The following is a 13,570-nucleotide window of genomic DNA, read 5'->3' on the forward strand; positions in this document are numbered from 1 at the left end:
AAAGTTTGAATAAAGGAAGAGTTCGCTTTACAAACTAAAAATCCTTGATTCAGGACCATAAATGTTGTCACTTCCAAACACAATAAAAATCGAAGAAAACACAATAGCACTTGGAATATCATTGTCCTTATTAACTTCTACTTTGCTATGATTTAAGTTGATTTAAGTCAAAAAATTTTAAAATTGAACAAATATTAGCCGGTTGAAATATTTAAATTATAAGTAAAATCCTTAATTAATATCATATGCATATATGTACATACATATGTAATACATACATATGTAATTACGCAACCTACCTAGTCGGTGGATCAGTGGAGACCCACGAAATCTACAATTCTGTTGTTCTCGAGCTCAAAGCCCGACGTAAATGGCTTTTCCCCCCTCCGATTAAGCTATACTGAAAAGTAGTTCCGTCGGGGAAAATGGAAATGTTTGTGGTTAACGAATCTTGATCAGCATGAGAAGCTGAGTCGATATAGCCATGTCCGTCCGTGCGTGTGCGTTTTACTCAGCCATCTTAAGAGCTAACCGGCTGAAATTTTTTTCTGTGTTTTTTATTATCTGGAGCAGACCAAGGATGAAAATTGTCAGGATCGGACTACTATATCATGTAGCTCTAAAAGAAACATTTAAAAAAAAAATTCATAAAAATCGGAGTATTCCCATGAAATTAACTAATGTGATAGTATTGGATATAAAACTTGTTTCTTCTTCTTGGTGTCTACTACGTCATTCTGTATGTGTATGCGTGCGTTGCTTTGGGATAGAAGGAAGAAGAAGAAAAAGTTGTGGAGTTGAATTGAACTGCAGAAAACCAAATTTTCAACAAGTAAAATTATTATTGTCAAGGACTGCAAGGGTATATAAATAGCTTCTTTGATATTTAAAAATAAATTCAATTGAAAATTGAATTCTAAATTTTCCTTACAAATCGTATTTAAAACTAAATCTTTGGTCACTTGTGGGCAACAAAGTGGTAGTAGATTTTAGCGTGAGATACATATTAATACTTTAAGAATTTAAGATTCATTTTTTCATTTTGTCCAGTTGTGATTCCCAATTAGTTTAAGCGTTGAAGTTGGGTAATGAAGGCGGACACTCTTTGACATTTTCAGACTCAGTTAAAGAACTGACGTTTTCTGCATTATCCTTTATATTAGAATTTTGAAACTTACTTAAGTTAGCCTTATATGCATTTGTTTCATCAGCGTTTGTGGCCAACTATTCTGATCTCTCTATTGTTAAAACTTGCTTCAAAAATGTTTGCTTTCTGGGCAATTGCCCTTACTGACCTTGGGACACAGCGAGCCCAGTTTAATCGGGGTATCCTGAACAAATGGAGGTATCCGAGTAGGGGCAAGTTGTTTTCAATCCCGTCTTAATTTAAACTGTGATATAATCAACAGAGTTTGGTTAAATACAATGTGTGTATTGGTTTATACTTTGCAACTGTCAATTGGGCGATTCGGAAAACAAGAAACGGAAACACAACAACTCGATTACCAAATCAACAGTAAACAACATAAGCAACATGAAAATTCATTGAGTTTGACTCAACCTCTGCCAACGCCTCCATCTCTTCAAGATCCATTGCCAATGCCCCTGACCAGGTAATGTTTGCGCCTTTGCCTTCTCATCTGTTGACTCGATTCGCGAAAATATTTCTCAATGTCTAACCCGAGGCCATGGCCAAGGAGCAGGCAGTAGGCAGAAGGCAGAAGGCAGCAGAGCTTTAACTTTAGGTTTAACTCGAACTCCAACTTCAAACCAGCCAACTACCTATTAATCAAAATCTCTTGATCTACACTAAAGTCATACACTGTGAAAAATGCTCAAACTCTTGGCATTTGGCCGATAGAAATTCGGTTAATTGGATTAAGAAAACTTTTGCCAAGTGTGTGTGTGTGTGTGTGTGTCTGTGTCTGCCCCACCACGTTGATGAACGACCAAGTCCGAGATTGTGGCTATATTGTGGGCGGGTCGAGGCTATTCTATGTGTGTGTTTGTGTATGTGTGCATTGTATGCTAAGCTGGCCAGGGCCTAGGGTTTTGAGACAGGGAAATCGCGGTAAATCACAAAAGGCAACAGCCACGAAACACGGCACAGAGTTGAGTTTTGTGGTGCCCTTGGCTTTTTATTAAATTAAGTTAAATCATGTAATTTCCATGTAGCAAGTCAAAAGTGCAATTCGCCCCTCAATGACCATGACCAGGAGACCACATCATGCCTCTCTCATGATCGGTGGAGTTGGAGAACTGAAGACTAGACTCTATAATCACAGTTTGCAGGCCTGGGAATTCCTTCGATGGCTACAAAATTGATTGTAAATGTTTGACCAGCTGCATTGCATTTCCCCCTAACATTAAATTGAACAAAACTAAATTTCATATATGAAGCTCTCCTCGCTCCTTGTTGTTATTTTTCTAGCAATTAATTAATTCACATCCAAGTTAAAAAATTCAAGAATTTGTTCTTGTTGATCTTGGCGCAAATGCAAATACACAAGTCAAGGGCCAAAGCTCCCCACATAGCAAAGCAAGAGATGGATGGATAGATGTATAAAGTGAAGAAGGGGACCAGAAGAGAGAACTGGCGAACAGATGACGACCCACAGCAGCGTTTTGGCTTCCACTTCCACATGGTCGAGTGGAAATTGTATATCGTATTCGTCGTTGGAATAAATAACAGCAGGTCTTGGTATACATTTCCATAGGTAGCCAACCGGCCAACCAGCCAAACGAATCCCAGTCGTTGTCTGTGAGTCGCAGTCTTTCTCTCTCCCCCTCTCCATGCTCCCAGTCCTGCATATTTATGAGATTTATTTTATTTTATGCGATGTTGCTACCTGATACCGCATCGCGCACATTTATTAGTTGACATATTTTATTCATCCTAAAAGGTTCAAGTCATGCGATTAGTCTTGCTTAGATAGCCAAATTGTCCACCAAAAGGAGTTTGACAGAGTTTCCGTTCGGCTTGTCGATGGCTAAGCCGATTTATGGCCAAACATTTCCCGCCCCAAATGTAATCTGTCAAGGCTTATGTGCCTGTTATCAAGATTTAATATAGTAAACATTTTAAGTCAATAAAGAGGAAGTCGGTTTTTTTCTTTTTCTACTTTTATTATTCTTTACTGTTGAATAACAAGTTTAATGAGCTTATCAAAGGTAATAATAATAGGTAAAGTAAATGTGATTTAGCATTAACTGATTTCTTAAGAGAAGACTAGTTTTAAAAATGGTTTAAATACAAATTAACAACTCGTAAGTAACTGAAAAGAAAACGTTTTCATTTGTCAAAATCATATTAATACATAAATAGAAAAGGTTCTAAAGGTTCCCTAATAAAAGACACTAGGTAACTCTTTGAAAATGGAGAAAAAATATATACATAGGTATAAATCACCTAGAAATTTTAATGTTCTGCAAGAATAGTAAATTCAAGAAATAGTTCTCTTGTGGGTTAAGACTATTTCTAATCTACTTCTGATCGGTTGCCTCATTTCTTAAATATTTAGATTGAATGTAATTGGAAATCTGTCTCGGATTAGGAAATTTTACCAATTCACCATGTATGGAACCAGCAGGGAGTCTTGGGGGTCTCAAACCCCCCCGAAATATCGATATTTCTAAACATTCCTTACTTCCTTTGCTTGTCTGTACGCCAAACTTATGAATCTTCGAGGTGGTCGGGCAACTTTGAAGAATCCCCAAACTGAAATAATAACCAACTCAAAAATTACTGCATATTTTAAGGCGAAAATCTTAGTTTCCTGAAAACTACTAAATATAATTTTTGTAGGGAAATTGATCTTCTCTTCCCAGGATTTCTTTTTTTGTTCAAAAGATTAAGTTAAAAGTAAAATTTATTTTAAATTTCAAGTTCTTTTGCCGGTTGGTTGTGAGCTTTTCTTATGGGACAAAAGGCATTAACTTTTGACTCTACAATTGATAACCCATATAAAAATTGATGTCTCACAGTGTTATTATATATGTTGGAAAATGAATGGGTGTTTTGAAAATGATGTGAAAATTTTGAGAGTACGAGAGGTTTGATCGAAAGTGTTAAAATCTATATATATTTTAATATCTATATTGAGTTAATATCCCATTAACAAGTAATCAATATAATGATAAGCGATAAAAGCATATTTGTAGCCTGCAGCGAATAAGATTAGCTTTCTTCATACATATTTTTTACATTAATAAATTCAACCTGATGTTGGTTTTGCTTTATCAGGCATTGAAGTAGATGAGGAAAGAGGTGGAAGACTCGCCTATTCCCCAACTCTCTATTACACACACACACACATAGACTTCTCCTGTTATGTAATCGCCATAATAAACCAGAAGTAGCTCAGATATCAGTGAGATTTAGCGTTCCTTCAACTCAAACTCAAAGTCAAAGTCAAACGTTGCCGCCCCGCTGTGTTGACACTGACAAAAATGCCGACGTAACCGCAAGCGATGGTGCTTCTGATGCTGCCCTCACATGGCAACCACATGGTCATCCGTGCGTGTCCACATATCCAACACTTTATGACAATCATTTGAGTTAATTGCCAACAGCAAAACTCAGTGCGCCCAGTGTGCTCAGTTGTCGTCTGATGGCTTTGGACCACACCATCAGCCGAAGATCAAGTGTGGCATAAATATTGTGTCTCATTTCGATTGGCAAATCATCTATCCATTTGCATATGCATCTCCCTCTTGATCCAACATGTTTGACTCGAACTTGAGCTCTGGCAGAGTCCAAGTCTACCAAGTCGTATGTGTGTGTGTGTGCGCAGTAAAAGGCATTAGCGTCCATGTCTGTCACCTTCGTCATGGTCACGCTAATCGTAGTAATCGGCTGCGCCAATAAACTGACAGGTTTATGGGCCTGTAGATGCGGAAGCCACCATCTACCATCCACCATCTACCATCGTTGCCATCCTCCATCCAATTTTTGAGGCACCTAACGTGGACACTTGATTTAAAAGCAATTAAAATACGAAAATTGATGTCGCAATTGATTTTTTCAGCCTCCAAAAGGACAAGAAAACAATTGCCAGCCGGAGCCGGTTAATGGGTCAAGCAGAATGATGATGTGCTTGTTGCTATTATGTTGCTGCCGGATCAGACATATGCTGACTACAATGTGGGAAGCCATCGACACAGATCGATACATTTAACCGCCTCGCAGGAGATTTTTCACAAGCCACGAACACGTACACGTACTCGCAGTCCGAATCGTACAAAGATCAAGCCACGCTCAAAGAGTTCTACTAGCACAAGTAGCTATGATCGTACCGCCGATTTCTTTGAGAATATACCCGACTTTCTGGGTACCACTTTGCCGGCATTTCTCTACAGTCCAGCCGAAGAAGCAGCAGCCGAGATCAGCCAGAAGGAGGTGCTGGACCAAAGTGATGCCTCATCAAGTAAGAGTGAGAATTGTGATAATGATGATGTTCTCCGCTTGTGTGAAGATTTTCTCTGTCGGCATCGCATGCGACCTGATTTCTTTTGTCAATATCACAAGGCAGTCAGGTATGATGAGACCTAAGACTACTTCTCTATCCTTTGTGTAACATTCGTATTTGATTATTTTAGTTCTGCCACACCCTCACCAAAACAAAGGAAAGCCTCACCCGCTGCTGAAAACAAACCGAACCCATCGCCAGCCATCGATGCCGAGTTAAAGATATCCAAGGACCAGAACATCATCGCATCATCATCATCTCCATCAGCTGCTTCACCGACCGCCAATAAGATCAGTGCTGCGGTTGAACACTTCACAAAATTTTCCGCAATTTATACTTTACCCGTGGCGAAGCGGAAAAAGGCTGGCAATAAAACAGGAAATATAACAGGTAAGCCTACAGTGAATACTCTTAGAACGTGGCCATCGACCACTTAGAGCATGCTCAAAAGTATTACTTAGTACAGTCAACAAACCTCAAGCAAAAGCATCTTTTGATTCTCCGAGAAAACCCTTGATTTGTTAGGAAACTTTGCAAAAATTATCTTAATCTTAATTTGTAAACGTTGGTATAACTTGAAATGCTAACTTTAATTAACTTTTTATAAATTATTATCATTAAACAAAGGTCGTTGACACAATCAAGCAGTTTTGCAGACTAAAAATCAGACGTAACTAAAACAAAGTGATAGGCAATCGTTTATTAGGAAATGGAAAAAATGAATATTTTTTAAGTGAAAATAAAAAAACAATGAACCTCTAAGACACTAAATTCACAAACGATTTCAAAAAAATTGTAAAATTTAAATTAAAGTTTATATGCACTTTTAATCTTTATAGGATGATCTTATGAAGCAGGCTTCCTGAAATATATTGGTTCATTTTTTGGGTTTAGGTTTTTAATGAGCTAAAGAGAGTAATTTTAATTTGGTAAAGTTCTTTGTTCCGAGCTAGTATATATTTATGGTTAACATTTATCTAAGGAGTAAAATATACTTAATATTTTAAACATATACATGTATGTATGCATATAGTTTCCATTGATGTAAAATTTTGCATCTGTGTGAGTTTTGGTTAAACATTTGTATATATTATCCAAAGGTTTTTCTTCACTGTGAGTGCAATTATACTTAGGCCGATCTAGGGCTGTAAAATGGGGAAAATTCACCCCTAAAGTATGCAATTCTTTTAAACAAATCTATAAATTCCTTTGTGTTCAATATTGTAATCGGAAACATTTCTGAAGATTGAGCAGTTAGATTACAAAAAACCAAAATAAACCAAAAAATTCGTTAACAGTTTTCAACAAGGTTGAAAAGTATGCAAAGTTGTCAATTTTGATTGAAATATTTAGAAGGCGGCCTAAAAGTATGCAAACTTGTCAACCTTCAAGCTGAGCTAGCTTTTGCCACCAAAGATGGGCAAAACACCTTTCTTAATGGGCATCTCTTGCTGTTTTAAGCTTTCTGCTAGAGCTGATCGAGCTTACAACGGTAATTTTAATTTAAAATTATTAGCTTGTCAGTCCACAGAATAAATAAATTTAATTACAAGTAAATTATACATTTTCCAACGCATTTTATTTTGCAATTACTTTGATGTATTTACAAGAGAAAACCGTGTAGACACTTTTATAAATCAATTTGCATTTTTAATGCAATTTATAGCCAACATTAGTGGAGAACTGTGGGGAAAATGGTAAAATGCAGCATAAATAATAGGCAATCAAAAGTAATTAACACACAAGACTAAATAGACGAGAGAAGAGATCATGCGAGAGGAGGCACGAGGTGGCGCATAGTTCAAACACTTGACCTCATATTTGAACAACTGAGCGATGTGTGCGAAGATATATATTTTTTTCTTTTCGAAAAGGCCTTTTACCTGCTAGACAAAATTTACCTGCATCAGAAAGAGAGAGGGAGAGAGAGAGAGAGAGCCAAAACTCCCAAACAGAGAGGAAACTGCCGAACCGAGAGAACGAGAGAGAGAGAGAGAGACACTTCCATCTGGACTATGCTGGTTTGGTCTTACCAAGACTTACCAGCTTCAGTCTGCGGTTAGAGCTCTAAACGAAAGGTAGAAACCCAAAAGATTTCTCGGTTCATTTACATTGATTAATAATTTAAATGCCAAGATGATTTAATCGTGCAGAAGAAAAGCCAATTAAATTTTGTGTAAAGTTCAAAGTGAAAGAGTTGCAGTTACATACATATATGAATGTATATATGTGGATAGTGCCTTTTCCCTCATCTCTCTCTCCATTCCATATACAAAAATCAAAAGATAAATCTTATTTACCACAGTGTACTTAAGTGTGTGTGTGAGCGAGTGTCAGTGTTTGGTGTCTGTGTTGTACCTTGAAGGTATCTAAGCATCTACATCTACTCTGGGTACATTTTCAACTTTGCTGCTGCGTGTTGAAGTCGGAGTTGGTGGTAACTCGTTTTCGAAAAACCAAAAGAAACGAAAAAAAAAACTCTGCACAAAACAAGAAAATAAGCGTTCGCGAGAGAGCTACGAAATAAAAGAAAAGGAAAAAAATAATAATAAGAAGAAAAGCAAAAGAACCGCACTACGCTAAAAAGTATCTGACAGATACTTCTCTCCGAAAGGTGGAGAAGGCTCACTGTGATTTCGGCTGCTGCTGCTTCTGCTGCTGTTGCCTGCTGCCCTTCCTTCTGCATTCTTTTTGCTTGTTTATTTATTTTGTGTGTCTTGTTGTTGTTGTTGCTGTTGCTTCACTTGTTGTGTTGCCAGCCAAAAAGTAGCCGCCACAGTCGCCCGCGCAGCTGCATGTAGTATGCCATAGATACAGATACAGATACAGCCTGTGCCTGTGCCTTGTGTGCCTTGTGCGGAAAACGAAAACCTGTTCGCCCGGGCGTGTTTTCTGTGCTGTGCCTGTATACGAAATTATTCAAATAAGAAAATTGTTGTTGTCGTTGTCGTCGTCGTCGTCGTTGCAGTTGTCGCCTCGTTGCCCGCCTCATTCCTGGTCCTTACCAAAAAAAGAGGAACAAAACAGAACCAAAGAGTTATCGATAGCCTTTGCGACCATTTGAAATCGGCCAAACCGAAAACGACACAAAACAAAAAAAAAAAAAAAAACCAAAAACTAAACCCGTTTAGTGATTCTCTCTCGGGCCACACAAATGTACAACAACGATGGCCACATTGGGCCTGTCAAAAGTTTTCATACTGGATAAATATTTCACAGAATTGCAAAAATTTTGGGAGACGGAGAAGAAACTGCAGGGTAAGTGGCAACTATAAAATCAAGTTTGTTGTCTAAGTCTTTTGTTTTCTTACCACCAAAACTGAAATTTTGGTTTTTCTTTTGAAATTACAAAAAAGCTTTTCATTTAGCATTAAGAGAATTGTCAAGCATTATGAAGAAATTAAATTCATTTTTGTGGATTCAAAATTTCAATGGAACGGAAATAGTAATGAATGAATGAATGGAAAAGGAAAATGGAATTTCAGCTCAGTTTTCATACTTTGATCGAAAAGGTCTTAAAAACAGGTAGAAAGAACAAAACCATTGTCGTCATTAAGAAATTCATGTCAAAATCTTAAAAGGTTGATTGTTAGATCTTTCATAATGTTATACATACAAAGATAAATTTTAACAATAATTGGCAGTAAATAAGTAACTAATTCAATAAGTTATTACTTGGCAGTCAGTTATTATATATGTATTTATGATATTATATTCATTATCATTATCAGAATGAAAATTTAAAAATAATAATTAGATTAGCCTTTGTTGTTATAGCCTATTACTTTTCACAGCCATTCAAAACTTTTCTTCTTTAAAATTGTTAAACATAATCAGCCAAATCCCAGTATCTGTCTTTAACTTAGGAAAAAGAGACATAGAGGCTTTGTTTAATGAAATGTCACATTCTTATACTTATTTTATTTTAATTAGCAAGAAATTGTACACTTAGTCAAAGGATTTAAGAAGGTTTCAATTTGTATTATCACAAATTTTGGATTTATCGTGCCGATCCAATGCGCCTAGAAATAAAGAGATAGTGAGACTTAAAAGTTCAAGTTTCATTTTTTAACTATACTATATAAATAATAAAACTATAATGAAGTTACTAAATGTCCTTTTAAGTAAAATAATATTAAAACACAAAGCAAATGGACACATCTCAAACTAAATATACATACATACGAAAATATTGTGATCCAAGAAGCACTTTTAAGACCTTACACTTGGCATCTTACTAGACCCTAATGCAGATGTTCCTATTATTATATTTCAACCACGCAGTTCATCCAGTTTGTCACCTTCAACCCAAAGATCTATATATAAGTTAAACACCGACAATCACAATTATAATTATTTTAATTTAACTGCCATGACCATCTTTGGCGCCGTCTCTTGAAATTTTTCAATCGAAACCGACATCAGAACACAATCAGTGTTGGCATTTTCTTGCCAATAATTCGCCTTTGAATGTATTAATATTCATATTTATCCACTGAATGTACTTATATGGGAACCCTTGTCTCTGTCTAGCAGCTGGTTATGGGTGTCGCTTACCTTTCCTCATGTATTGCAACATTTACTCACTGCCGCTGGCAACGCCAACTCTGACTGAAGCTTATTCTCCTTCCCCTCCATCGTCACCTCCCCTCCCCCTTTCCCGAAAAAGATCCAATGTCTACCTCTAGATCCATGGAGAGGTAACTTTTGTGACTCCGACCAGTTTGGTTTTTGGGCCCAGGCATGGAGGCAGTCGTCTCGTCGTCATCGTCGTCGTCGTCGTCTCCATCGTCAATTGCGCCCGTTGGCTGTGGCGGCCAGTTTTGTTGTGGCTTTTTTTTTGTTGCTGCTTATATATATTTCTTCTTTATCTCTTTTATTCATGCAGACTGAATTCAGCTTCCAAGAAATTTTCTTGTTTGCTGCTCATTTGGACTCAAACCTTTTCTACATGCAAAAACAAAAACAAAACAAAAAACAATGAACAAAACAAAACTAAATGCCACCGGAAAGACATTAAGACCGAATTCTGTTTACTCTAAAAACTGAATCCACTTACCTTTTCGGAAACAAAAACATTTTTCAAGCTTTTTTTTTTGGAAATACTTTTGAAACTCTTGAAGTATTTCAGAATATTTCTAGGAAAGAAAGATTCCTTACAAATTGTCTTCATAATATTTATTTGTTTTTCATTTTTTTCAGTTTTGCTTAATGATGGTAAAACGATTCTCATTTTATATATGCAATTAGCAGAGGGTATTCATTGTCAGGTTCAGCAATTTATCTTCAGATATGTCTAATTGATATAGTTTTGTTACCTGCTGATCACAGCTGCTTTTGAACAGATCTTCACAGAATCTATAGAGGAAAGGCATTTAAATATAATACAAACATAGTAGATAAGAAGACTGCAAAATATGCTCTATGCTACTCGAATACGTCCTAAACAAATCTAGATTCTATTTTCTTGTCGACCAGACCGGTTAAACTCAGTAGAGATAACACTTTGAGACGAGTTGAACTGGAAGATGTCGATGTTTTTTCTTTTCAATTGTCTACAAAATTCAAATTCGAGAATAATATTGTTCAAACTAATTAAAAAAGTTAGAGTAGCTTTGGGCCCTAGGTTAGGGTGTTTATCATAATAAAAGACCGACAAAATAGAAAACAATTTTGCTTGTTTGATTTTATTGGTAGTTGTTTCTGTCTTTCCCTCGTGGCTTGTCTTACATTTCTGGGCATGCAGGCTTTAAAACAAAAAACCAAAACCCAAAAAAACTAAAACTGGTTTGATTCCACATCCATCGTCATCAATGATGTTTGATTTTTGATATTCGTTCAAACATTGCCCCAAAAGCTACAAAGAAAGGTATCGATCGATGCTCTTCTTAAGTACTTTTCTCTAAGAAAACGTTTTTTTTTTTTCATTAGCCAATTAGTTGGATTTATTATCAGGGATCGTCAAATGAATATAGACAGGTTTTACAAGAGAAAATGTAATTTCAGTAAAGTTATTGGATAATATGTTATTGTTGTTTTGTTGTTCTCCGCTTGACCCTAAAGGTCTCGCATTTTGAAAGTTTCCAAAAATCCATAGTCAATAAAATTCATTGATCTTTTATTCTATTCATTTGCCGCCAATTTTTCGTTTCATCTTTGAGCGTTCTGTGTCTTTAGTTCAGCGAAATTAGTTCATTAACATTTTATGTAAATTTTCTTGATTCGCTTGATTTTTTTTTGCTTTTTTGAGGTTGTACGCGGGGCACAAGCCAATCAAATAATTTGTTGACCAAGTTTTTTTGTCAGGCCATCCGAAATTAGTTGGTGTGAATAAAGAGATTCTATGGGATAAAGTTGTTGACTCTGATTAAAATCAAAAAAAAAAAAAAAAAAAAAAAAATGGGATTCGGTTAAATAAACAAAGAGTAGAGGTTGAAAATACATTTTGAACTCTTTATTTAATTGCAATTTTTAATTCTTTCTTTTGTGTAAAGAACAGAAAATTACAATGATGATGTTTTTCTTAATATTTTAAGAATTTCTTCAAGATTTTTAAGATAAATGATACAAGGAAGAATTTTTATCAAAGTGAATTATTTCGTTATGATATCATTATCTTTCTGTACATATTTTTAGTGGTAAATTTTTCTCGTTTTTGTTTTCGAAATGTATATAGAATATATTACTGCATATATCGTGTATATATCGGCATTGTGTTAAATACCTATCATAGCTATCAAAGCATGTAAATTTGCATATATGTATATGTATGTGTGTAAATATATTACATCATACATTTATTGCACTTTCTTCTATTTTGTGGAATGATCTGATCTTATTATTAGTTTAATAAATGGCATTCTCTACAATTTTCTATTTATTTTTGTTTACTACGTCATATATTTTAAAAATTTACATATCCCAAGTCTTAATCTAACCAAGAGAATCAGAGAAAGTGGGTAGTTCCCTGCAAAATTTGAATTCTTGACTTTATTGGCAAAGTTTAATTTCTTATTAACATGGAAGCAATGGCAGATCCAGGGCGTAAGAACTGGAAAAGATTTTCCCCCAATGCCAAATCTAAAATATACATTAAAATTACAAACATTGTTTTCAAAGTTATTTTCATAAAATATTCCTCTGAAATTCTATTTTGATTCAGTTTTCTGATGACTAATTTTCTAAATTTATTTAAAATTGCATCCAAAAATTCCTTCAAAGATTATATTAAGAAGTATCTTAAGGATTTATTAAGAATTTATTGCAAATGCTTAGTGGAAAAAAGATATATACTATTTAGATTGTCTTACCAGCATGTATGACTGAATATTCCCATTTTTTTAGTGCATTTAAAAAAAAAAAAAAAATGTACACCAAAAATTAATTAATAATTTAAATTTTGTTTCCAATTGTTTTATGTGACTAATTCATAAGAAAGTATTAATTTTGTTGAACTATGAAATAAAGTAAAATGAATTCTCCGTTTAATGAGAAACCTTTTAGTAAAATCTGATAACAATTAGATCAAATCGATTAAAATCAAAATTAAGAGACGAGAAGCACTGAACTACTTTGACTTTGCCACTATTTTACTACTTTAAATTTTAGTGTTTAAATATAAATAATAATTTAGTTAATACATAATTATAAATATAAAAAAAAAAAACAAAAATTCGATTTAAAAAAAATATTACAAACATCTCCCCGACGGGGAATTGAACCCCGGTCTCCCGCGTGACAGGCGGGGATACTGACCACTATACTATCGAGGATGTTGAAGCAAGAGTGGCAGAAAGCAAAATTCAGCATTCGGAAACGTTCATAAAGTTTACTCATGTGAAGACAACAAATTCTAAAGCTAAAGCTTAGCGAATCAATTAAATATGGGCAGGCATATTGTAAATATGTTTAATTAATCAGATAAGCAAAGTGCGAAAATAAACACAAGCTATTAGTTATTAGTTTTCATTAAATTAAGGTGGAACCATGGAAAACTACTTAAGGGACACCTCTATTAGAAGGACCAATTCCTTTAAAATACTCATTGCAAGTGCCTTTTCAATCCCCCCGATTATACTATTATATCAGATTCTTTTAATCAG

The 13,570-nt window shown here is 35.1% G+C and overlaps 1 protein-coding gene and 1 non-coding gene across 2 annotated transcripts; one reads left to right on the forward strand and one right to left on the reverse strand.

Moving 5' to 3' along the window:
• Positions 1-5,107: 5,107 nt before the first annotated feature.
• LOC137572992 (uncharacterized) lies at positions 5,108-5,905 on the forward strand. Its single transcript, XM_068284853.1, has 2 exons — positions 5,108-5,535; positions 5,599-5,905. Exons 1-2 carry the CDS (start codon positions 5,108-5,110, stop codon positions 5,903-5,905), a joined length of 735 nt encoding a protein of 244 aa, XP_068140954.1.
• A 7,263-nt stretch (positions 5,906-13,168) lies between these two features.
• On the reverse strand, positions 13,169-13,240 carry TRNAD-GUC (transfer RNA aspartic acid (anticodon GUC)). The gene has a single exon. It is a non-coding gene; the product is annotated as a tRNA-Asp (tRNA).
• Between the last annotated feature and the right edge of the window lie 330 nt (positions 13,241-13,570).

This window comes from Drosophila tropicalis, unplaced genomic scaffold (assembly GCF_018151085.1).
Source record: "Drosophila tropicalis isolate 14030-0801.00 unplaced genomic scaffold, ASM1815108v1 contig_393, whole genome shotgun sequence".
Taxonomy (NCBI): domain Eukaryota; kingdom Metazoa; phylum Arthropoda; class Insecta; order Diptera; family Drosophilidae; genus Drosophila; species Drosophila tropicalis.